At 31.6% G+C, this 26,351-nt stretch overlaps 1 protein-coding gene across 1 annotated transcript; it reads left to right on the top strand.

Moving 5' to 3' along the window:
- Positions 1 to 5,700: 5,700 nt before the first annotated feature.
- On the top strand, positions 5,701 to 17,174 carry LOC106683268 (facilitated trehalose transporter Tret1). The gene is made up of 4 exons (XM_014424635.2): positions 5,701 to 5,847; positions 11,003 to 11,193; positions 15,032 to 15,203; positions 16,096 to 17,174. Exons 1-4 carry the CDS (start codon positions 5,805 to 5,807, stop codon positions 17,046 to 17,048), a joined length of 1,359 nt encoding a protein of 452 aa, XP_014280121.1. The 5' UTR covers positions 5,701 to 5,804; the 3' UTR covers positions 17,049 to 17,174.
- The last annotated feature ends 9,177 nt before the right edge of the window (positions 17,175 to 26,351 follow it).

The following is a 26,351-nucleotide window of genomic DNA, read 5'->3' as shown; positions in this document are numbered from 1 at the left end:
TAGTAAATCTGATCTAAGTTAAATTGGAGTGTTACAGGCGTGTAGAGAAACTACCCATTGGTAGCACTCTAATGACATTTTACATTAGCTGGTCTCGTGTTCATGTTCTTTTCAGGCGCCTCGGAGAATTGTCAGGAATGGAAGAGGATGCAAGATTAAAAACTAGGGGGTTTGAGAGGTTAGAGAGGATATAATGGAAGGAGTGATATCTGGTTCGGGTTAAAACGGTTACACGGAGAACATTAAGGTCTTTATGTATGATTTTATTTGTGACAAAGTAAGGAGCATTGAGGATTTTACGAAGGATTTTGGATTGTAAGGATTGAATACGAGAGAAATTCGAAGGTTTAGTGGAGCCCCAAAGCTTAACTCCGTATGTCCAGATTAGCCTTATTACAGTCATGTAGATCAGTCTTTTGTAATGTCTTGGAAGTTTAGACCGTTTGTCTAGTAAGTGCTATAATAGTCGAAATCGAAGTGCAGTTTCCTGTCTTTTCAGTCTTGTGTGAGGATTCCAGGTTAATCGTTTGTCCTAATGTAGTCCAAGGTAGGGGATCTGTTCGACAGGGGAAAGAGTAACATCATTAAATGAAACTGTAGGGGAGTCAGTAGGTTTACAGTTAGTCGCATTTAAATTGATAATAATAAACATTCGAAACTTTTTTATAAGCATATTATTTTATTTTAAAACTGTTCTTCTGTAATTAAAGTGTCATTAATTTTTTTATATTATGTACTAATTTCAATAATTGCAGTTATATACGGTTTAATTTCACAGTCATCATTATGTTAATTGAACCCATGATCAGGATAATACTTTTAACCCTTTTCTTGGTATTCAACTTTGAATTATGTTACTCCAAACATTAAAAATGTGATTTTTATAATTTTCTGAATCTATAAAAGGTTTTTTTAATTAAAGCAATATATACAATAAAATAAAAAAAAAAAAAAAAGGACAAAATATTTTTGTCAATATTATTTAATAATAAATGTAATATGATGTAGCTCCTATGATGAAAATCTTTATGGTAACGACAGTTGAGCATGTTCTTCTTTGTTAATTTATAAGTTTTTGAAGTTATTTTTATTTCTTTATTATGAATTATAATCTAGTTTCTTATGCATGCTCTTTTTAGTTGTTTTTTTTAAAATATTTTTGTTATCATTATTCCACTTATACATGTAACTGTCAATAATACTATGATTTCAACCGAAAGCAATCTACACTTATTCTAGCGCAGTGGTTCACAACCTGGATTTCGCGAAACAATTTAAGAATTGATAAATTAAATATTTAATGATTCGTATCATTTTGATAAAAATTATTGATATTCCCAGAACCATATTACAAAATATACCTTGTTCTCTTCACTTTGTTTGTACCATATGTTAATTTACATTAGTGTTCCGCATAAAAAAAAAGTTGGAAATCACTGCTCTAACCGATTGTTTTTATTCTGATGAGTTTTGATTTTCAACTCACTTGTTGCTGAGAGAATTGAGATTATTGGATTAATTAACAAATTAACATGAGCTCTCTTTATTTTATTTCAATGAACTGTGAAACGAAAGGCAAAGGAAATTCCATTTTTGCAAGGGAACGAAGAGCTCTTTCGCCAGCTGATTGCTAAAGGGTGTTTTTTTAAGCCCGATAGAACTTGAAATTGTAAAAAATAACAGAAAAAATTAAATTGTAATCAAAATTTTTTTTTTATTCGAAAGATCAATACATGACATTAACATTTGAAAATGATTTCGGGCATATGGGCACTGCGGCTGTTCTTGACGAAGCGCATTCTGTAAAATTGTGTTCAGCGATGAGGCGCATTTTTGGCTTAACGGGTTTGTTAATAAGCAAAATTGCCGCATATGGTCGTGCGATTTGACACCTCTCGATTATTTCCTGTGGGGCTACGTGAAGTCACTGGTTTATGCTGATAAACCAGCAACAATAGACGCCTTGGAGGCCAGCATTGTTCGTGTTATTCGTGACATACGGCCAAAATTGGACGTCCAGAATGCGCTTCGTCAAGAACAGCCGCGGTGCCCATATGCCCGAAATCATTTTCAAATGTTAATGTCACGTATTGATCTTTCGAATAAAAAAAAAATTTTGATTACAATTTAATTTTTTGTGTTATTTTTTACAATTTCAAGTTCTATCGGGCTCAAAAAAACACCCTATAGTAGTTCCTTAAATTTATTATCTATTTTTATTGTTTTATATAAATACTCAGAATTCTGATTGTATGTTGAAAGTATCTTATATTTCATGATTCTGTAATAAAGAAATATACCGGAGAATTCTGGCTTTCTTTACTCTTTACGCCCAACACCTACTAGACAAATGCATGTTTTCAAAAACAACTTTCATTCTACTTCATTTAATGTCAATAGCAAAGAACTTAACGAACAAAATTTTTGTTCACTATAGGATTGGCAAAAAATCTATTTTCCTTTAGCAATGTTTTCATCCTTAATTTTATACGAAACAAATTTAATTAATCACATGTTTTCATTTAACAAATGTGACTTATATGATTGCAAGCCGAAAAATCCGCCCTAAACAATGGTTTGGGTGGATGGCAAATCGTTTCCGAGAATAGAACGTTTCAAATACTTCGTACATAACCTTAATAAATGGTGGAGACTAACAAACTGAGTTTAACCAGCAGACAAGCGCAAACAGAGCCTTCTGTCTGTCAAGAATATAAAATTTCCGAAATAAGGATGTACAAAGCCAACTTGTGGGTACTAACAGTCACCCTAGAAAACAGAATCAAGAAATTTGAAAGGAAAGTAGTGCGTGCAATTATAGGAGCTATCTGGAATCAGAGCCTTAGCACGTGGAGAAGAACTAAGCTTCTAGAGACTGGTTACAATAACTAATGATATGAAGGCAAGGAGGTTAAGATGAGCGGGATATTTGGCTTGAATCAATCCATTAGGACGCGTCAACACAACAATGAATGCCACGACTATAGTCGGTAAGAGACCACCAGGGAGGCCAAAAACCAAATGGATAGACAGAATCAACAAAGATGCGAAGAGCTCCATGCAGCAAACTTGAAAGCAGTAGCCCAAGATAGGCAGGTGTGGAGAAGGCCTGTTCGGGCGGCCAAAGATCTTTGTAGAATGTAGAGCCAGCAAAAAAAAAAAGTAAGGGGCTATTTGTTGAAATATTCTATTTATTATATCAATAACCGTCAAGATTTTTACTGAAGCCTATATATTGAAATATTAAACTTTTGAACACACAAAAAGTAAAAAAAAAAATAATATGAGTAACAAAAATTTCGCGTATGTTGTTTATCTTCGGCACTCTGTTACTGTTACTACGATGGGGAATGCGACAATTTGTCTTCTAGCTCTTCCGCTGATGGCTTATAACTACCTAGAGGTGAGAGGTTCGAAGTGTCATGGTGATCTGACCGTCAGACACATTTTTGAAGAATGTTATCTCTGCAAATTAACTCTGAACCAGTTAGGGGTGCCAATAAATGTTCCGATTGCGTTGAGAAACGACGAATCCGCAATAGAAAGAGTCATTAAATTCATCCATAAGACTAACTTAATAATCAGCCTTTAATTATTATAATTATCTATTTATTTTGCCTTATTTTTAAAATTAGAACAGTTACTTATCTCCTTTTCATCATCCTTTCCACTATCGTAACAATTATTAAACAAATTATAATTGCCTAGCTAGATAATATTTTATATCTCACGGAATGAGTCCCACGGGTGCGGATACATACACCATACCAAAGCTATGACTCAGTGGAACAACTAGGCCTTACCAAAACCAACAACCAACCGGCATTGATGACCAGGCTGTTCAACGCCCTTTCCAAACTAACTAACAAACTACATAGAGGTTGTTTTCTCTTGTCTCAACCGAAGTGGGAGATTCCATCCCGTTTCCAGGCATTAAGAGCCAACTAAGATTAAGAAAACCAAGGAAATCTATGTTCTCAGTGGACATCTAATTGTTTGTGAATGATAAGAGGATGGGGATGTACTTGGGAAACCGCCGGACAGGGATTAGTACAAGAGCCGGGAACAAAAAAGGCAGTTATTTCACCCCAATTTTTGACTACTTTAATGAAAACTATGTATAATTACTAGTCAAAACTGATGAGTCTACCAAGTATAGGTAGGAGGAATAAAAAATGGCAGCTGTTACAAAACCTTAAAAAAACATTAGTTTTTCATTCGGAGCTCTATATCTTAAAAACTACCAACAACACCAGAAAATCTAAAAGAAAATTATTTAAAGAAGAGTAAATTTACTGACATATGAGCCATAATAGAGCTATTTGTGGCCAATAGTTCTCGAGATATAGCTTTTTAAAAAGCAACATTTCATAAAAATGTAATGAAATATCAGTAGTTAGTGAATGTATATTGATAAATCTATATCTCAATAACCATTTGACGTACAAATTTTATTAGCATTAAAATTAAAGCTAAATAATTGTACTATAAAGTAGTTTATGACCTTTACTTTCGTAGGAATAGTAGTTTTCATGATATTTGCTAATATAAATTGATTTATAGTTGTTGGGACAATGGGTTTGATTTATTTCAGAAACCATTGGAGGTACAGATGTCTGCCACCACTCAAATTAAAGCTAGCTAAATTTACTATAAAATATTTTTAAAACGCTTATCTTTGTAGGAGTAGCAGTTTTTATAAAATTTGACAAAATAAACTAACATAATGTTAATTTCTCGTTGTTCGTATAAAATGTTGGATTAAACGAACTTTAACTTACTATAAAGCAGTTTATGACACTTATTTTCGCAGGGGTAGTAGTTTTTATGATATTCACATATGAATATAAATTTGGCAAATGAAAAGTTATTCGAACTAGAATAAATCTATTTATTTTAGCAAATTTCATGAAAACTATTACTCCCACAAAGTTAAACGTCATAAACTACTTTATAGCTCATTAAACTAGCTTTAATTTGAATACTAATAGCATCTGTACGTCACATAGTTCCTGAGATATAGATTTCTCATAATAAATTAACTATCTACTGATATTTCTGTATATTCTGTACAACATTTTTATGAAATGTCTCGTGTATCTCAATTAGGGCTTACATTTTAGCAAATTTACTCTACTTTAAATGATGCTCTCTTAGATTTTTTACAAATAACTAAAAATTCATTCCATTCTGTTATATAGGGGAATTTGTTGATCAAATGAAATAGGGGTTATGAAATGGAAGGGAAAGAAAAAGAAAAGGAATAAATCGAAAAACTTATAGTTAGTTTGTAGAATGGTATTAATTGTAAAAGAAAACAGTGGAAGGAAAAAAACAAAAATGTTATCTATGTATTATATCATTTAAAAATATGTAACTTATATTTGTCCAGTCACGGATTGATACTGATCAATGTGTAATGTAGCAACCCGATGTATTTAGGCATCATGAATGAATAAAGTATTTCTTTCTCTTCTCTAATAAAGGAAAAATACAATTTTTTTAATCACCACTAACATCACTAATTGGATATTATATCATAATAAATTGGCGATATCAGCATTCTAGGTGTGTACTGACAGTCTTACACAAAGAGGAATATTCCTGATTGTTTATTGAAAATTAATTTCAAGTGCCTACGGTCGTGATTGCGAATATTTCAAGTATTCCAAATACTTATTAGATCATCAAGGACTACCTAATGTGTTAATATATATTGATTAAATTCATACTCCAATCATTTCAGTAAAATACATGAGTGCGAAGGTGTATTGTGTAGTCTGATTTGCACCATTGTACCAAACATGACTTCTTCAACGACACCCCAGTATCTCTACACTCTAGCAGGTCAGTTTTTATATTTATGTATGTATGTATATAAAATATAAAAAATATACATTATATATACAAAAGGTGCATGCCGCGTACAAGTAAGCGTATCTTTGTGTACGTGTACTAAAATTTAAATAATTTTAAAATTTTCTCCTGTTCATTATATTTTTGCTGTGCTATTAATTATGTATAAAATATATTTTGCAATTTGAGGATTCAAATTTGTTGTTATTTCATACAAAAATGGAGAAATGATATTTTCAAAAACTTTTGGTTAAAACTATACTATGAGTTTTGGTCACATTTAATATTTTTCTAGGACGATTTTGTACTACTAAATATTTAACTAACACAAACATACAGGTTGGAAGGATTGAAATCGAACGATAAAAACCTAGAATCTATTTAATTCGGAATTACCGGCAAGGATTCGAAAAAGTCCAAGTAATTTATGAAAACTTGTGGATCTTAGGAATTAACAAAAATAGCTTGTGATTTTTTTATTAGTTTTAGTTTTAATTTTTGGAGGGTAGAGCTCAGTAATATCTGAAAATTGCTATTTAAATTAGAACTCGAAAACGAATTTTCGGCTACTATCAGTTACTTAACTTTTTTACCCCCTATGCCACCATTTCTGGCAAAGAATGCGGTTTTCCAACACTTTACCAACCTAAACCATCATTGTGAAAAAGTCAAGGGTCGGCCACAAAATAAATCACATCCCGCCATGGCCGAATTCAAAACGACGTACAGTCGTTATTTTCACGAATCTGAGTGTGCAAAATTGTAAAAAAATCTTAAAATCACTATAAAATCTTTAGAAAGACCCCAAACATCTTGAAGACTACAAGAAGTTGGTGTTTTTTCAGACAACCTATCTTATTTGATATTGATAATTATGAATTATATCAACAGTAAATTTGCAACTCATGGCTCCCTACTTATTGCCAGGTTACCGCCTACCTTCATTTCTGTTTACCATCCAGACCTCGGGCTCCCAACCCAAGGCACACGTGCCACAATGTGGCACGCAAGGGGTTTTGGAAGTGGCACGCTGCAGTAGATTTATTATTTTGTTTTAAAAATGAATTCGATCTTTTTTCTAAGATGAAAGTGTTACTTTGACTAGTTATCGGCATGTTAATTATGGGAAATAAAATTATTATCTAATAGAAATCATTGTTATGAAGGTGATACAGTATAAAGGAGAGAAGGTACAGTTTTGCCACCTCTGAATACAGGGATTGTTGCTTGTGGCACGCTTCATAAAAACGATGGGCGTGTCTGATCAAGACCATTAATTATTTTATTTCTTCTCTTTCTTATGGATACTCCAACTAAACGTAATTGGAAACTTGGAAACAGAACAACTATAAAATAAAATTAATTATTCTAGGTCTATAGATTAACAGGATCATCTTCAAAGTTCATGGAAGTAAGTAACATGAAAATCGTGGGGAATGATTGAATTGACACAACTTGATTCTATAATTATTCAATTTTAAATTTTTATTGAAATTAACTGACTTTCATGAGCACAATTAAATATTCCGGAAAAATTAAAGAATGTATTCGAAATCAGTTTCGTCCATTTACAGTTAGTAGGAGATCATACACGAAATCTGTAGGTAAAATTTTAATAAATAAGAATATCCTTGTCACAAGAATGGCTATGCGGAAAAGAGATACATGTCGTTAAGCAGTTCACAAATGTTTCTCAAATACGAGCATCAAGGACGAAAAATTAGTTTTTCAACCTTTATTGCTTCTCCAAAAATTCCGTTTGAAATGGTACTAGCCCCTTAGTTTGAACCTATAATTATAAAAAATCAGGAGTTACTTATCTGTTCAGTGAATATAAAAAAAATAATAATCAACAATTATTAATGACAGTCATAATTCTATACTAAAAAAATGTTAATTTAAATGTAGCAAAAATGTTATAATAAACGTAATGTTGTAAGAAAGTTAATGTAAATATAACGAATTTTTCAACTAGTTTGATTTATTTTTATAGATATATAGTAGGAATCAAGGGCATGATTCTTTCCTAAAAATATAATTAAGCGCCACCATCCTCACTTTTCTATTTCAATTCGTCATATAATTATTTTAGAGGGTTTCTCATCAGGTTTTTTTTTTTTTTTTTGTAACCCTAATTCCTCAACTATAACGTATTCCTCGATATTAGGCACCATTTTCTGAATCTTATGACTTTTTTATAAGATTCCAACTAATTTGTAAGAAATTGTTGCTTCTTTAGGCGAGCGTAACAGAGAAAAGAAAGGAAGGACGTAAAAATAAATAATTTCCAAAAAAACACTGCAGAATCTTACACAACAAATTTTGTGTGCGTTTCATGATTTTGGGGATTTCAAAAACGTTACGTCATTTAATCCTAATTTCAACGGTATAACGCACTTGGTTAAGTTAGTTCAATTTTGAAGAGATATTAAAGTCCGCTAGAACAATATTATAAGTAACTATTATTATTTTAGTTGCTTCAGCAAATTTATTTGATAAATAAATAAAAAGTAAAGTTGTTGGAGAAACAATTCCACACCAATGAAACTGTATTTGTTGTATTGTATAAACATTTTGGAAGAAAATATCTCTGCAACAGTTAGCAAAACTGGAATAAAAATAATCCTAGGCTCTCATATTATTGTAAAAATTTAATGGTTTTTCAACCTCCATACTACTAGAAATTGAACTAGCGTCGCCAAATTGGGCATACGGTTGGAATTCTGATCAAGCGTAGTAACTTTTTTGGAAATCATTAGATCTTACCATGAATATTCTTTGCCTGACATTGTAACGAATATTTTCGTAAATTATTCATTTTTTACTTTCTTCTTTTTCTTTTGCTGCTATGATCCGCTAACAAAGTGGTATTTTCCTTCAAACTGGTTGCTGTCTTATTGGAAATTCATCTTAGAATCCAGAAATAGTGTTAAACGTTGAGAAATCTACAGTTACAGTAGAGAAATTTGGGGTTCTTTAAGAAAAAACAAAGTTGAGTTGGAAAACTCTTAAAAATCATATCACAAAAATTGAGATAGGAAGATAGGTTTGGTGTCACTGAACTATCACTTTGGTAAGCTCTCCTCCACCCCTCCCTTAATTACTAACTATTCCTCCTGAAATACCTAAATATATTTTATTAATGTAGAAAACTCTTTCAAATGTTATTAATAATACTTCACTAATTCAAAGTTAGTCTCTTTCACCGTAAAATAATTTTTCACTCAGTCCTTGTGTTGCACCACTTCTTATATTATTTTGTTAAGTTGACCTTAACACTATGAATGGCTTAGTTACTCTGAGTACTGTGGCTAAGAATGACAGAGTCGCAAGGCAACAAACTAATGCAAATGTTTTCCCTCTGTGCATGGGACACCTCTCATCTCTTAAATATTTATCAAACCCCCTTCCTCACCAAGTTAAACACTTATGAGTATTATAATTAATTCTCATCACTATTTAAACAATTTTTTATAGTTAAAAGGTATCTTCCTTTTTTGGAATAAGAAATACAAGTAAAAACACCATAATTTAACTTATCTTTATTTACTTTTCTCATGATATTCATCTTATGATCAATGAATTCCGCAATTCTCATATCTGAAATTTATATTAAGAAAACATCAATAAGAAGAGGATATAAGTTTAAATAAAGATTTGATCCCCACAAAGGTTCAGTGTTAAAAGTTATAATTGATTAAATAATGAAAATAATATTTAATCTAGTATTTTTCACATTACTAACACATCTCATAAAACATTTCTAATGCTGGAGAGTTAATAATATATTTTAGAATTAATACAGAAAACAATTCAATTTTCTTTTTTAAATCAGTTGCTGAAATGTTTTACAGAACCTGAAAATATTTTAATAAAACCGTTCGAACTTTTGTTTGTATAAATTTTCAATGTCAGATAAAATTTTAATTAATTGATAAAATATATTTACAAACAGCGATTTGACTCTTGAAATTCTATAACAACATGTCGATAAAAATCTCAGTCATTACATTCATTAAATAATTTTTGTATGTTATGATGCTCATAAACTTTTTAACTTTCTTACATAAATATTATTGTAATAATAATTTTCTATCGTTTATCAATTTGAAAGTATAATAAGTTGTCAATAATAAAAATCTGAAAATTTAATAGAAATTTTGATATAATCTAACAATCAATTGATAAAAGTTAATAGACATGGTTTTCCATTTTCACTCCTAAAAGTAAGTAAAACAACTGCCATAATTACACATAGCTACAACTAAAGACTAGATTTACAAATGAAAATAATAGTTTTTGTGTTATAAAATATTAATATACTTTATAATAGAAAAAATCCATACACATGAAAGAGACATTTTGGTCAGGTCAGAACAAAAATGATTTAATAATCACATAAAAATATAATGCACTATAATTATATTCAGTTGAAAATCACTCTCAAGGGATCCATAAATTTATTTTTAAAATAACAGTTTTTTTTTTTCAAAAATGACTTCTTTTTCTTATGTCATTTATGTTTATTTCTTAATATTTTTATGTTTAATATGAAGGGCTCCCACAAAAAACATTTAAATGAAAAAATTTAACAAAACAATTTTTAACGGTAAAAAGCTCCCTTCTGACCTAATCTAACAGGAGCAATTAATGAAGACAGCTATGAAGCAATCCTTTATCTTTATCTTATGTGCCAAAACTGAAAATATGTTTTTGTTAGCTTTTATTCTTATCCTTTAAAAGTATGAATAAACATTAATTAGAAGCTTTCTAGAGGGAGCTCTTCAAATGACCCAAATTTACAAAATATTATTTTATTTCCAAAGCATTTTATCTATATAATTCTTCCAACTGTGACATGACATACAATTAATGTGTTTGAATGGTTTTATTAATATATATTATATTATATATGATATAATATATCATTATCCATTCGGTAGGTGAAGATTATCTTTTTAATTATCTTTTAAATATATAAAATCTTGGAGTTTACACTGGTCATTTAGCAGATTATTTGCAAAAGAAATGTGATTACCTTTCCATTAAAAAAAAAAAAATTAAGAGATGGTTTAAAATATATTAAAAAGTAGATGAATATTTTTTAGCAGCTTGATAGTAATCATTTTCAACCTTGTCATTTCAGCGACAATAGTAGTAATTGCTGGAGGCAGTGTGATTGGCTGGAGCTCACCTGCTCTTCCACAGCTTGAAGCCTCAGACTCTGAAGTCCCACTTACTCCAGAACAAGCATCATGGGTGGGTTCCCTCCTCACGATAGGCTGCTTTTTTGGAGCTCTCCCTGCAGGATCCATCGCAGACTACCTCGGCAGAAAGGTAATAAATAGCCATACATGATAACTCTTTTAATTAATATTAAAAACTTTATAAATAAGTATTACATAATACTAAATTATATTGAACTCTTTTTTTTTCTTTTTTAATCATGCTGTTCATTCACTACCATCACATTTATTTTACAGTTAAGTATACTTTCTTCATTTGAAATTAATTATTAGCGTTATTAATATTAACCTGGAAATTAGAAACAATCGGCTATGTGAACCCAGAGGTACAATGCCAAAGCTCTAGTCAGGTAAAACCGCTTTTCTCTGAGATCAGATCAGAATGATCCACCTACTTACAAAGAAGACTTCCATGACCATGACCATGAGTTGAAACGATGACCTTCTGGGTGTGAAAGCATAATTCACTGAAAAGAGCTGTTTTGCAGTGAAAATCAAGTGATTTTCAAAGTTGGAGATTCAGTTGCAGTGATAATCAAAACAGTGACCACTGTATTTTTATTTTTTTATTTCCTGAAGTATTAATCATTCATTTTTTTAAAAAGATTAACTCTTACAGTCAGTTGATGATTGGACTGCCCATCATTAACTTCTCATCTAGATTTTAGACTATTTCTCAAACATTACCCTTCAGTTAACAGTCAATTTTCTTTCTATAATTCAAACTGCCTAAAACCAACCAGGTCAAAAACTTTGATATCATGGAGAAATGTGTATAAAAGCATAACAAAATTATATTCAAATACATTCAACTGACTAAATAAATGAGAACATACAAAATATGATATTTCTTGATTAGTTACAGCTTCAGTCAAATGCAATCATCTGATAAGCAGAAATGTTTTCTTTAAGTTTTCGTAAAATTAAGAAATTAATTTCAGATTGTTTATTAAGTTATCCACAACCACTCTTGACACACTTGCTATTTGGTGCCAATAAATATTGGATATCCTGATTGATTCATTTTCATCTATATACCACTCGTTAAGCCATGCATATGTTCATGTGTGGTACCACATCTTCTTACTGGCAAAGAGGACATTCCAGCAGGACAAGAACACGTTGGTTTTTACATAAAATTATTTATGCCAAGTTTCTCATTTTCTTGCTCTTGAGAGGCTATGAGGTATAGGGCTCTGTATGGAAAAATTTTCCCCTTTTTTACCAGTAGAAGAGATCATACAATCAACCTTTTCAAGTTTTTTATGTGAATTAATATGAAACTTGTTTGAAGTAAAATATAGAAGGTATTGTTAGCAGTAGGAGTGAACCTCCTATGCCTTTTCACTCTTAATTATCCCTTCATGGTTTGATATTTTCTACAGCACTATAACCCATACCATGATATTTATTTTAATTAGTTACTGTAATATCAGAATCAGTACAGCTGTTATTTCATACATTATGTACAGTAGCTTGAAACTTAATAAGAAATACAGCTTTCCTTGGGGGTTCTATTCTTATATTCTGGATCATATTAAAAAGTATTAGAAGATTAGAAGTTGTGTACTCTTCTCTTTAATAAAAATAAAAATTGACAGCTCAACATTTTTTAAATGAGTGAAATACTAATTTAAAGAAAAAATAATGGAAACACCTGTTTTAAATGTTTCTTTAAAAATATTTTCTTGGGTGGAATTATACAGAATCTTGTTAAATCTAGCTATCAGCTAGTATAATAGCTAACTGACATATAAAATATTAGAAGACATGATAGAGAACAAAGAAGTAAGGAAACAGTTTGTATCACCCTCCAGACAAGCAACGCAAGTCTGCTCTACTTCCACTCCAATCTGGTCCTTGAAATATTTTCACTTAGCAATCATCTAAGGACGAGCAATTTTGATTTTTGTTTTTAATGAGATTTAGTATACTTTTCTTTGTTAATGGGCATGCTAAAACACAAAAAAGGTTTTTTAAAAGATATTAGACTTGCCATTTGATCATAATTGGCCATGTCCATATGGTCATGATTGATATATCCAAAGATAATTCCTTGAGTGTTAAAAGAAGTTTTAAATTTTAGTAATTTGTAAAATACCAATTAAACATTTTTTTTACGTAATCAATACTTTATATTAACTTAAATAATTAGAAGAAAAGGTTTATAGACAAATATTTGCAAACAAAATCGATCCTTTTTCATTTTGCAGGATTTTATATAATATAATAGGCAATTCCATTCAATTATGAACTGGTACATCATACCATATACTGTATCTGGCAGTACTCAGTTACTTCATAAATGTGATGTCTCTCTCAACTTAAATGGTATTTTATATCTAGTCTTATATGGTGTTTTGAAATAGCCAGTTAAAACTATTTCTCAGAGAAATTGGACTTTCATCAGTGAATTTCCCAATTTTTTTATGTATATTCCATGTGTTAAAAACAATTTTTTTTCTAACTTATAGCCTCACATTTAGAATGGTTTTATTTCAACTTGGAATAAAAATTGAAAAATCACTACTCCTTTAAAAAAAAAAAAAATGGTCAGAAACTAAAATAAGTGCAACATTTTGGTATTTTGTGAACTTTTTAACAATTTTTGACCATGAAGGGAAGCTTTTTGACAAATATACAATTATAACTTACCTACCATATACCCCTCTTACCCCAGATATATAGCCTTTATTATCTTACCTTGAAAACATTTACTAATACAGGGTCTTTGAAAAAATTCTCTTATTTAATCAATGAACTAGGAATCAGCCTGGATTGTTATTGAGTGACTGTAATTGGTAGCATTTACTTAAAGTGCTCCACACAACCAGAGAAAAATTGAACCACTTGAATTGAACCATTATATAAACATTATATAATATATGTATAATAAAGATATGTGAGGAAAACTGAGTGGAAAAATATGATAAAACCTGAATCATTCCCTGCACATTTATTGTTTGAAAGTAGATCTTTTCCCAGTATTTTTAAAACTTGGAGGTCAACAATGAAAATATTAAATTTTAATTACAATTAGATTGATCTTGAGATGGATGATCTTGAATGAAAAATCAATCCAAACTATGCTGAATAAGCTTCTAAAAGAAAATTTCTAAAAATGGTTTAATAGAACAAGGCCAGATGGTCACTGAGGTGTATGTGATGATTTCTTTTTTTTTTTTATTTATACTAGAAAAATACTTAATTATTTAACAGACACTGCATATTTTTGATAAATCAGAAGCAAATAGAAGAAGAAGTAAGAGATAAAAATAACCAAAAGATTATGATTCATATTACTGTAGTGAAAAAATACTAAGAAAAAAGTGAAAGAGTGAAGCTCTCAAAATCTGAAACCGAGATTTCCATTCATAACAGTAGCTCAGATTAGAACAATGTATTTGCTGAATTATAAGGTGACCAAATGATGATCAATTTAGAAGAAATTAATAAATCTGTGAAACTTATTGTAAACTGCTATGAACTTGCTAAAATGCAAGGAAAATCAAAAGAGTGTTTTCAACTCTCAATAACTAAAACAATTTATCCTGATGGTGATGGAGGGTAGGAATGTGTGTATATTTTACAAGAAATCATCTTACTAAAGGCATTTATAATATTATGTTAATATTGTATCTATAAAGGCAAATTTATATTATGTTTTTCTTTGATTCATGAACAAGAAAATATTCACCAATGTATTTTTAAGTATTATCTTTCTTTACCTATTTACCATCAAAACAGGGCAAAGCCACACAGTGGACGAACTTGCTGCAATTCTTGGGAAATAGTTAAACAAATGTTTTCCTTTTATATTCAAGATATCTATATATAGATTTAACATAAATCTAATAAAAATTAAAATATTTGAAACCACAATTTCTATTTGATTTATCTAACTCTAATAAGAATATTCATGTTTTCAGTGGGCTATTATGAGCATGACCATCCCTTTGATTTCTTGTTGGGTCCTGATTTTCTTTGCCAAAACCGCAATGATGCTCTACATAGCACGGCTGATTGGTGGATTAGGTCTTGGAGCTCTGTGTACCTTGGTTCCAATGTACGTCGGTGAAATAGCTGAAGACAGTATCAGAGGTATGTAATATTACTTATAACTACATTTTTATTTTAATTATCACTTTAATAACCTTTCATTGGTAAAATTTTAAATCTATGATAGAAATAGTTATTTGTAATAGAGTGTTGATGAATTAATACATCAAGCATTACTTTTTTTATAATAATTCAAAAACAACAATTTTATACTGTAGTGTCAGCAACATTACAGATTTTTAAAATATTTTTATCATGAATATGTTTTTATATGGTTTTCTTCTTGACCCATTACCTCATTTTTCCAATTAACAATTTATTAAATAAAAGTACAATAAATTTCATTGCGAATATCTAATTCAATCTGATAATAGCATGATTTTAAGTTTTTTTTCCACCAAATACACTAAAAAATGTCATTAATGAACAGGAATATGGAATTAAGCTGTTTCTAGCAAAATACGACAAATTAATATGAGTTTTCTCAATAAAGATTGACAATAAAAGCAATGATTGAAACAGCTGTTGGTTAAACGTTGATTTCAACAAACATTTATGTGACTCAAAAACAAAAACTAGTTAGATAGAATAATAAAATTTAGTATATGATCTTATCTGTATAAATGAGAAAAACTTAGCAAATTTGACACCATAGATAACATTTTTCAAAATTACTGGATGGACCCAGAGGAAAATCCTAAGGAATACATCTCTTCACAATAGTGAGCGATTATTCATGAAAGGATGAAGATGGAAGGACAAAATGAATTCTTTATTATTAGTTCATCAAATATTTTAATATATATCAAATATTCATGTAAATATTTTATAAATTGTTCTTCTTTTTTAAAAATTTGAATATTTTGTACATGTACATTTCCTAATTTTCTTTACTACTTATTCATAAATAATTTATATTACTTTTACTTTTTAGGTACTCTGGGTACTGCATTCCAGCTCATGATAGTCATTGGTCTTGTATATGCCTATAGCGTTGGAGCAGCTGTCAAATATACTATGTTGCCTTTACTTTGTGGAAGCATTAACATAATATTTCTAATTGCATACTTCAGAGCACCTGAGAGTCCTGTTTGGCTAGTGATAAAAGGTCGACGAAAACAAGCTGAAGCATCACTACGCCGCCTTCGAGGAGAATTATATGATCCTACTGCTGAGATTGAGGCTGTGGAAGATGAAGTTAGGAAACAAAATGAGTTGAAAGTTCCTTTCATGAAAGCAATGGGCAAGAGAGCCAGTATTCGGGCTTTCATCATGTGCCTTGGGTGTATGTTTTTCCAGCAGGTATCAGGAATAAATATTGTAATTTTCTATGCCGGGAATATCTTCAAGGACGCTGGAAGCAGTATGGACCCAGCAATCGCAGCCATCATGATACCACTAGCCATGACATTTGCAACAATAGTTTCAGCTCTTCTCATTGATCGTCTTGGCAGGAAAATACTTCTTCAGATGTCTGCTGCAGCTATGATCATCTGCCTTGGCGTTCTTGGCTACTTTTTCTACATGAAAGAAAATGGTAAAGATATTTCCAATATTGGATTAATCCCAATAGCTGCTATGATCCTCTATGTATTGATGTTTGGTATTGGGTACGGTCCTATCCCGTGGTTGATGTCAAGTGAACTTCTTGCTCCCGAAATCAAATCCACCTGCTCAGGCATTGCAGCCGGTTTCAATTGGCTCTGTGCATTTGTTGTTACAAAATCTTTTCAACCACTTGTTGCCGGAGTTGGTTCTGCTGTAACTTTCTGGATATTTTCTGGTTTTAATGTACTATCTCTCATTTTTGTAACTTTTGTTTTATTAGAAACCAAAGGTAAAAATATAGCTGAGGTGCAAGAAATTCTCAGTGGTAGGAAAAAGTGATTGTATGGCAAAAAGAGGCGATTTCCACGAATCTTTGTTTGTATATATACACAAATAATAAGCATATTGTATATATTTCATATATTTAATTTATTATTTTTTTTATTAAAAATTATTTACCAAGTGGTTGTTGTTTATTCATTATTCATGAGAAATGAACATGAATAATTCATTACATTTGAACTGGAAATAGGCTGTTACAACTTGATACTGGTAGAGGGAAAGAATAGAATATTAAAACTAATCAAAACTATGGCTCTCCCCTTTTTTTTTTTCAAAAAGGACGGAAAACCAAAAAAATAAAGAGAATCTTTATTCATAAATACTACATCTCGGTACATGGACGCTTATACAACAGGCAAACACAAACTTAAAAAACTAACAAATTACATAATGAAATAACGTTCGAAATGACAGAAAAGCATGTTAAATTTCAGACAGTTGATCACTGTCTGTTCAATACATTCTCCAGTATCATGTTGTCTGTATCCAGGTTGCCATCTACTGGTTCTTAGGAAAGGTTCCTAAAAAAATAATAATAAATACAAATTATTTCTTGCTCTTTAGAAGATACATTTCGACAGTGCTCTTAATTAATGGTAGACTTCTTTCTGAAGTCTTTATAATACCTTTCCCAATAACTTCACTGCCAAGTACAGTTCATTCTTACGATAGAAACTTCGTCCTTAAGAACTTACTTTAGAAATTCTTTTTTTTCTAATTAATGTCTAGAACTCTATTTTTAAAATAATATATTTCTAAACTTATTAAAATATATTCTGAATTTGTTATATTTGAGGCAAATAAACCTTCTGTCTCTCTGAATTTCAATTGAAAAAGAAAGCAACATAATGGAATAGAATAAGTAGAAAAACAGCTTTTCTTTTCTCTTGCCAATTCATAAAACGATGGAGAAATTAGTCAGATTATAGGAAAACCTCCGATTGAAATGGGATGAAGTTTAATACAATTTCATTTTTTCCATAAAAAAAATCAGTTGGTCTTATCAATATGAATATACCTATGCATTTTTAATAAAACTTTTTAAAGTTATTCTACCTTGACTTACTGTTTGTTAGTTTTTGATTAGTAGTATATTCCTAAGAAATCACACAATTAAAAAGCTAAAACAAGAACATGCTATGTGAAATTTTAGGGGATCTTGCGCCCTTGACGGATTTGATAAATCTGCGCCCTCCAACACCAGGGGGTGTAAAAAAATTTTTTATAATTTCAGTAAAATTGTTATATAACCATATATAAATATAAAATCACTGATAATGTAAAAAAAAAAAAAAAGCTAAACCTAAAGCTATTGCGTGATAAATTGCACCAGAATAAAAAAAGGGAGATTTTTCATGGTTAATTTTGCGGCATCTTAGAACTTTCCCTCTTAGTGGGGGAAAATCTTGCCACTGACTAGTTCAAAGAAACCTTAAACACTATCAATTTGAACACGATTTGGAACGGTTCTGAACAAGATCCTTGAACTAACAATTCGGTTTGATTGTTGCAATCTATTGTGCTGGGTTCGTTCGAAAAGAACACTCATAAACAGCTGGAAAGACTTTTTTTCAAAATTTTGAAATTATTCAAAATCAAATAAAATTTTCTTTCAGTTTTTCATTAATATATACTCAATCTGTTTGGATTCTTATGTCCAAAAGTTATTCTAATGTTGTGATATCGGGGGAAACCAACCCACCATGACGTATTATAAAATATATTACAATGAGACTTGGGTGGACTTACGGTGGAGAGTGGGCCAAAGTTGAGGATTTGGATAGTGACAAAGAAGGAAGTACTCTTCCTCAACGCAGCAATCGATCGTGCTAGATATGAAAGCAAGATATAACAGTGGGCCTGAAGCTCTCTAACTATTAACACCTCACTTAAAGAAATTAGACCCTAAGAGAGGCTGAAAGAAAGGTGGATGGAAAGGATAATAAAGGATGCGGCTGAACACTTCATAATAAAGTCATCGCCTAGGTGAAGGAAGCGGGAATGTTTTTCTAAGCTTACTTATTACATAGAATGCCGTATAATAATTATCAAGCAATCCAATGACATGGAACATACTATTATAGTTTCCTACTTTTATTTCTATCAAAATATTCCTATCTATTGTTAGAATGATTTTAATTATGCTAATTTATATATCAATGTATAAATACAAGCTTCATGGTGATGTTAAGTGCATTTTCACTAACTTTACAAACAACCATAACCATTAATGGTTCCCTCTTTTATGAAAATTACTAAAAATTAATAACTTTTTAATTAATTCTCCTAAGAGAGAACCTTTTGTTGTATTGTTTGTAAAGTTAGCGGAAACGTACTTAGCTCCTTAAAATTCCTTTCCTGGAAACGAAGTAAGCCATCGATATATCCTTTCTTAATCTAATCTAAATCTTACAAATGCTTATCAGAAACCGCATTCCAAGCAAAACTGATGGGTGCAATAAACTTTTCCACTTGAATTTTTATCATGTGCTCACCTTACAGTGTTTATTTTTCCATTAAGTTGGTTTTCGTAAAGAGCTAGGTTTGTAATCTTATCGGATTGCTTTAATTCCTTTATCAGAACTACATTTTTATATTGTATGGGAAACTCACAAAACATGTTGAGATTTTTACTCATATATTTCATGAACATAATATAAAATGTTGACATTGATACTAGATAAATAGAAGCACAATAAGGCCTTCGAATAGTAAAGTTGTCTTATCTATCAAGCATGTTGGTGTGTTTAGCTGGAATATAATAGTTTTAAGTTGGTACGACAGCAGCTTTGGAGCAGTTCTTAGGAACTGAAGAAAAATGATCTCTTACATTAGTGCACCATCGGATTAGAAGAACGTATTAGAGCATCTTGTGGATAAAAACAATTCAACAGGCTGTTTATAAACAGGAAATGTTAATTAATAAACTAAAAGACAAATTGAGAATATTTGCTTCTCTGAATTTCGATTGCTTACTAATTATTATACCGCATTCTGCCAAATATTTAAGGTAAGAAAATAATTTCCGCTTCCTATTTGTCTATCTTGGGCGATGACTTCCTTACGAAGTGTTCAGCCGAGTACATCATGCTACTGTCCATCCTCCTTTATTTTGACAACTCTTTTAGTCTGATTCCTGTTAATGAGGCGTTCATGCTCAGAGAGCTTGTTTTTGGCTCCTCCCCCTCCCCCCCGCCCACTGTTACTCTGTTTTACATTGTCCTTCCTTACCTTGATGGTCCAAGCAATAAAAAATCTTATTTTTAAACAGTGTTTGTATTATTACACCGAACCTCATACATTGTCGAGCTGTGTATATTCAGACCTGGCACTTATTTAAGAGGTGCCATACTGTACATCAGAAGGTATACGGTATATAAGGTGAATTTAGATTGATGGGTATTTGGCATAAATCCCCTTAGGAAGTAAATTCACTCTGTAAGGTATTCGCTCAAGGTCGTGTAGGGGTTGGCAAGTCCTAAAGGAATTCACTTTAGGTCTGCATGCACTGATACTTCTCTCTGTAAGGTATTGGTTTACAGTCAGAAGGGTAGTCAGTTCAAAAAGTATTCGTTGTAGGTTCTGGCAACGAAGGAGGGGTCCAGATAAAGCAGAATGGGCTAATAACACAGTTCAATTTTCCCAAACATAACGATAGAATATACTGATCCACTAATGCGTATTATTTACACCCACTGCCTCCTAAAGAATCAAATTCTTGAAATAATATAATTACAATTGTAACATATTACCCTATTCTACTAGTGATAAACGGAAGGAAGAATGAATACTTAGTTTTGAACTCAAGTGGTTTACGATTCGGTTCCATTGTATAGATATCTATAGTAATATATTTCAATATAGATATTTGTCCGAAGATTGTGCTTCAGGTCTCCGTAATAAGATGAAGCCAGGCTGGTCCGTAACAGTTCTAGTGGTTCTAAGCATTTATACCAGCAGATAATTGTGATGTCCCTACAATGTAATTTCATGACAATTCTTGTTAAAGAGCAACACTTCGTAAAAAAAAACTTTGAAAAATCAGTCTAGGGCCTTTTTGAGCTTTTTTCAAACCGTTATTCGAGAACATCTGTTTTTACTCATTCCCAATTTCCTCTAAAAATTATATTCATTTTTTATTTTTTAAGCACTAATACAAGCCTACAAAAAATTCACTAGACAATCATAAGTCGCATAATTAAATGTCCAAAATTTGTCACACTTCACAGATTTAATTATTTTTGGAAAAAGCTGTTTACGGATTTTGTTGTGCCATTGCATACTACTTTTAGGTTTTCAAAATTAGATTGAAATAGTTCCAATCTTTTATTACCGACAAAATTTAATGTAGTTGTGTTTTTAGTTTCTTTTAAATTTAAAATTTAATTTAAATTCTTTTAAATTTTTATTCGAAGTAATATTTTAAGTAATATAAAGCTGGTACTTTGAATATTACTCTTTTGTTGTTTGTTTTTTTACCAACGTTTTGAATTAATAAAGCAAAATTAGAAAATTATAAACAATGTATCAATTAAGTATGATGAGTTGAAGTTTCAATGTCAAAAAACCATCTTCTTTTCCGATGCCTCGACCTTCTTGTTTTTAAACATACGACTAAATAGTTTTTTTTTGGATTCACGGCTTCTTTATACAGAAACATAGTAACTTTACCTTTGACTGGCGCCCAGCTGATGTTCTAGTCATATAAGTTTTCAAAGCCGCTTCCATTCTTTTCGTGTACAAGTAAAAAAATTTTGAAAAACTTTTAAGATTTTACCTTGCTTTTTTAAATATTCCTTTAGGTGATATTCTCAGGCAAATCAAATCTCAGGTTCTCTCTTTCTAGATTTTTTTCCCCCTCTAAGCATATACATTTGTTTGTTTACTCCATTCATGACCATTCACACTATTCCAACCAGACCGGGAAGGTCGAGTTATCATACGGGAGTTCGCCACGAAAAATAATACCACCAAGGCCGGAATCTAACTGGCGCCGCTTCAGTTTCTATGTAGTGAAGTTGACGCCTTGACACACTCGCCTGCAACAGCCTAAAAAATGTTTGATATAAATCGTAAAATATCGATTTCTGGCAGGAGATAAACTTTTTTTGATCAGTATGTTTCTATTCATAGGAAACACCGTGTTCTCGATAAAGTTCTCTGTATATACTATTTAAAGAATATATCATGTGACCACCTCGTAAAGGTACAAAGATCTGTTAGTGGATGTTTGACTAAATTGTATCAACACTAAATAATATGTGACAACCTTGCAGGCCACATTATTTGTTCAACGATATACGTTGAACTACTTATTTACTAATTATCCGTTTACATAATAAACAGATGACACCCCGACTAATATTCGTAAAATGTGGAAAACAATACTAAATCATAAAATTAATTCAGAATAGGTTCTAAAGGTGGTTTTACATCATACTAACTAAATTGCGCGTACCAGAAAAAAATAACAGTTTAATAATTGCATCAGTCGAGCTTTGAACATCGAAAATAGCTCTGAGTACAATCGATTTTTGCACAATCATCACTTTGTTGGTCGAAGATGAAGTTCAATATTCTACGTCGTTTTGTATGTGATCGTTTGTTAAAAGAAAGGAACAAAAAACTCGAATTTTGGACAATGACGATGGCATGATTTCAAAGTTTTATAGGTGAAAATAGAAATTCATTAGGAAAACAAAACATGCACTACGTTTAAAAAGCAATGGGGCCTATACGAAAATTGGATAGAAAGGTGAAACTTAAAGAAAATAGAAAGTGCATTATACTTACGCTTAAAGATCTTTCTTATTTTCTAAAATACAACCGTTAATAGAAATGATAATCACTATATACAGAATAAATAATTACTTTATTTATTGATAAGTTTTATAACTATTATTTATTTTATTTATTATTTATTTACTATTATTTATTTATTTTATTTTATAACTAATTTATTTGATAAGTTATTATTACAATCTGCCACAAACTTGGGCAATGAGTAATATTTTTAATTGAACACATTCACACCAAAAATAAAATGAAATATAATAAAAATAAAAGTAAATAAATAAAATCTCTATATATACAGAATATTAAACAAAATTGACAAAACCAAGGAAACAGATTAATGAAAAAATATCCACTTTACATTAATTTCAATTACCCATATATAGTAAGAAATATTGAGATCACGAAATATTTCGAATTCGAATTTTCAACGGTAATATACGTTTGTGAGCACCTGAGTCTCCAAATAACCAAGTCTCACAAAATGGTCTGTATATGTATGTGAACAGTCTAACTCAAAAACGAAAAGTCGTACGAAACTATTCCACATTTAGGGCAAGTGTATGTCTGGAAGCTGTAGCAACGTTTTTGTTAAAATTGACTTACAAGAAGTGGCACTTTACATAATCGATTTAGACTTCATTTTCGATTTACTCAGAAAACGGCTCTAACGATTTGGATTGAACTCGATAAACCATTATACATTTCAGAGCTCTTGATTAATATGAGATAGGCCTCATCTTCATAAAAATATTCTGACAGGGCTTAAATAGTGATTTTTTTTTAATCTTCCCTTATATTACCTTTAATTTTAGTTTATTTGAATTAATTAGCCGTCTCAATTACTTTATTAATAATGAAAAATAGATATTTATGAAATATGAAGGAATTAAGTTAAGGAGCTAAGAGGATAAATATTATGTTCCGGTTGAAAACATATTTCAGCAAAAAAAGTTGTAATAAGGACGTATTATATAAATAATAAAAAATAAATAGAGAGAGAGAGAAATACTTTATTCATCTATGCTGCCCAAATACAGCAGGCTGCTTATCACACAGCATACTTATCAATCCGTAATCCGACATATATAAATTACATATAATTACTTGGTATAATAAGATATAAAGAAAACAATGTTTTTCCCTACAGTTCCCTTTTAAAATCAATTTCAGTCTATACACCAAATACATCAATTCATTCCTTTTTTTCTTTCCCTTTTCTGTTCCTTCAATTTCACCATTTCACAATTTTTAATTCACCCGATCAACAAATTCGCTCCCCGGAATTCACCCTTCTTGATCCTCTCCAGGGACCCGCTAAACAAATTCACTATCAGACGGCAATGTAAGATCAGACCATTAATAATAGTCACAGCAGTAGATCAGTTTACCAAAAAACGAACAAATGAATACATTTTACGAAAACAAGACTAACACTTAGATTCAAAGGAAAATATAATAAAAAGCCGGTTACAAGAAACACTTGAATGGATAAATAAGTTTAAAAAAAAAATAATATGTAACATATAAAGTCGTAGAAGGTAATTTAGAAAAACGAAAAAGGCATTAATGAAAGATTTGTTCTCTCAAACATGAGTTTTACCGTTAATTGGCGAGCGCATGCATAGCGCGTTTTTCCGTTTTTTTAGTCTGATTAATATTTTCATGTCACCGCGGTTATTAAATACTCTTGTCCCTTAATGTTATGAAGAAAAGTTAAATCCCTTACATGGCATGAGAGATTATTTGAAAGTATTTATACCACTCGAAGAGTCCTTGATGGAGTGGACAATAACTGACTCCCACAATCCGATAGGTACGTGCAAGTTCCGATACCGTCAATATTCTTTTATGGCATATTGGATCGTCTTTTTGACACACGACGGATCTTGTCAGATAATGTAAAACCACCTTCATAATACCGCTTTTCCACCTTACTCTCCTTTCCGTTATATATAAAGTATAGAAAATGATTATCTAGTGAACAAATAGAGACCATGACAGTCTTAGTGCACAGGTTCACAGTAGTTAATCAAAGTACTAACTCTAAAAGCAAGCGACTTACCCTATAAATTAATCAATTTAGTCATGTTCATTGTCTTTTCAGGCCTTGCCTGAAATTTATGAGGAAAATCCTTAGGAGTTCTGGGAATGGAATTGATGTCTCCATTGTTTATATATTAATATTGTATTGTTGTATTCATAATCTACTTCTCCAAATATCTTACTTTTACATCTTACCAAGTTATTCATTTTATGGTATGGTAAGACACACCAGGGTAGGTAAACCCTGAACATAGGTCGGTACCTATCTTTACCACATGATATATGGGATTTTCCTCTTGCCGTGGATAGGAAGAACGTTATAAATTCCAGAACTAGATAGTATAGATGCTGCAATTCTCAAGAACAGTCCTCCTCATACAGAAGATGAACTGTTAGAGTTCTCAAAGAGTGATTGTATAAGGGGCACTTTAATAAACGATCGCAGACTTGAGATAGCTCTGCAAGGGGGGGAGAAGGATAAGGAATCACCGAAGGCCTATCAGCCAATATGCCTTCTCGCTTTTATTAGCAAGGTCCTGGAGCACATGAGTGTGCAGCCTCAGACTAATCCTCAGTGCTGCGATTCATCCACGGCAGTTCGGCTCAACCCGTGGCAGGGTACAACAGAAGTATTGCTAAGAGTGCGCGAGGATGTTGAAAGGAGGGCAGATGTCTTAATGACTCTGTTCCATATATCCCCGCCTTCCATAGTTTATGGTGGTCCCGCGTACTCCAAGGACTGCATGAGTTGAAGGCACCCGCAGAAACCTATACTCCCTCGTAAGAAGTTACCTCAATAAAAGGAGTATTAGGACCACGAGGTCGAAGGGGAAATTGATTCGGTTCTTAGCCCTACCCCATGGAAACTATTGTTCTAGGAGTTTCTGAGTAGCTAGAAGATATAGGTGTCCTTGCCACGGCCTACGTTGGTGACCTGGCTGTAGCCGAGAACAACAGAGCCTGGCTAAAGACAGGAGCAGATAAGTGCGCCAGTTTCGAGAGTGGTGCGTGAGGGAAAAACTGAGTATGGGCGCTGCCAAGATCCAAGTCATGCTCATTAGAGATTCCACGAAAAATACTTATCCTACCACTCGGGACATTCAAGGAAAAAAGGTTAGACCAGATGAGGGAGCTAAGTATCTTAGAGTGAGAATAAGAAGAAGCTTTGACGCTACTCCTCATCTTTGGTACTTAAGAGACGTTTTGGGTCCTCAGGTAATTCGCTACAATAACTATCGATAAAGGTGTGGTCTCGGGTATCCAGATACACTTATCCTCGGCGTAAACCTCATACAGAATAAAAGAGACTGGCTACCGTATAGAGATTGCCTCTGCTGAGGGTCGCGGTGACTTTCAAATGAGGCGGTACATCTTCTTAGTGGAGCTCTGGGAGAGGTTTAGTGAGACTCGGAACCTATGAAATAACATGCTTTTGGGAGAGTCGATGGAGGAGTGGAATGG

Source organism: Halyomorpha halys, unplaced genomic scaffold (assembly GCF_000696795.3).
Source record: "Halyomorpha halys isolate HHAL.00 unplaced genomic scaffold, Hhal_1.1 Scaffold474.1, whole genome shotgun sequence".
Lineage (NCBI taxonomy): Eukaryota > Metazoa > Arthropoda > Insecta > Hemiptera > Pentatomidae > Halyomorpha > Halyomorpha halys.
Note: the sequence above shows the minus strand (reverse complement) of the source record. Positions and strands in the feature narration are given on the sequence as shown.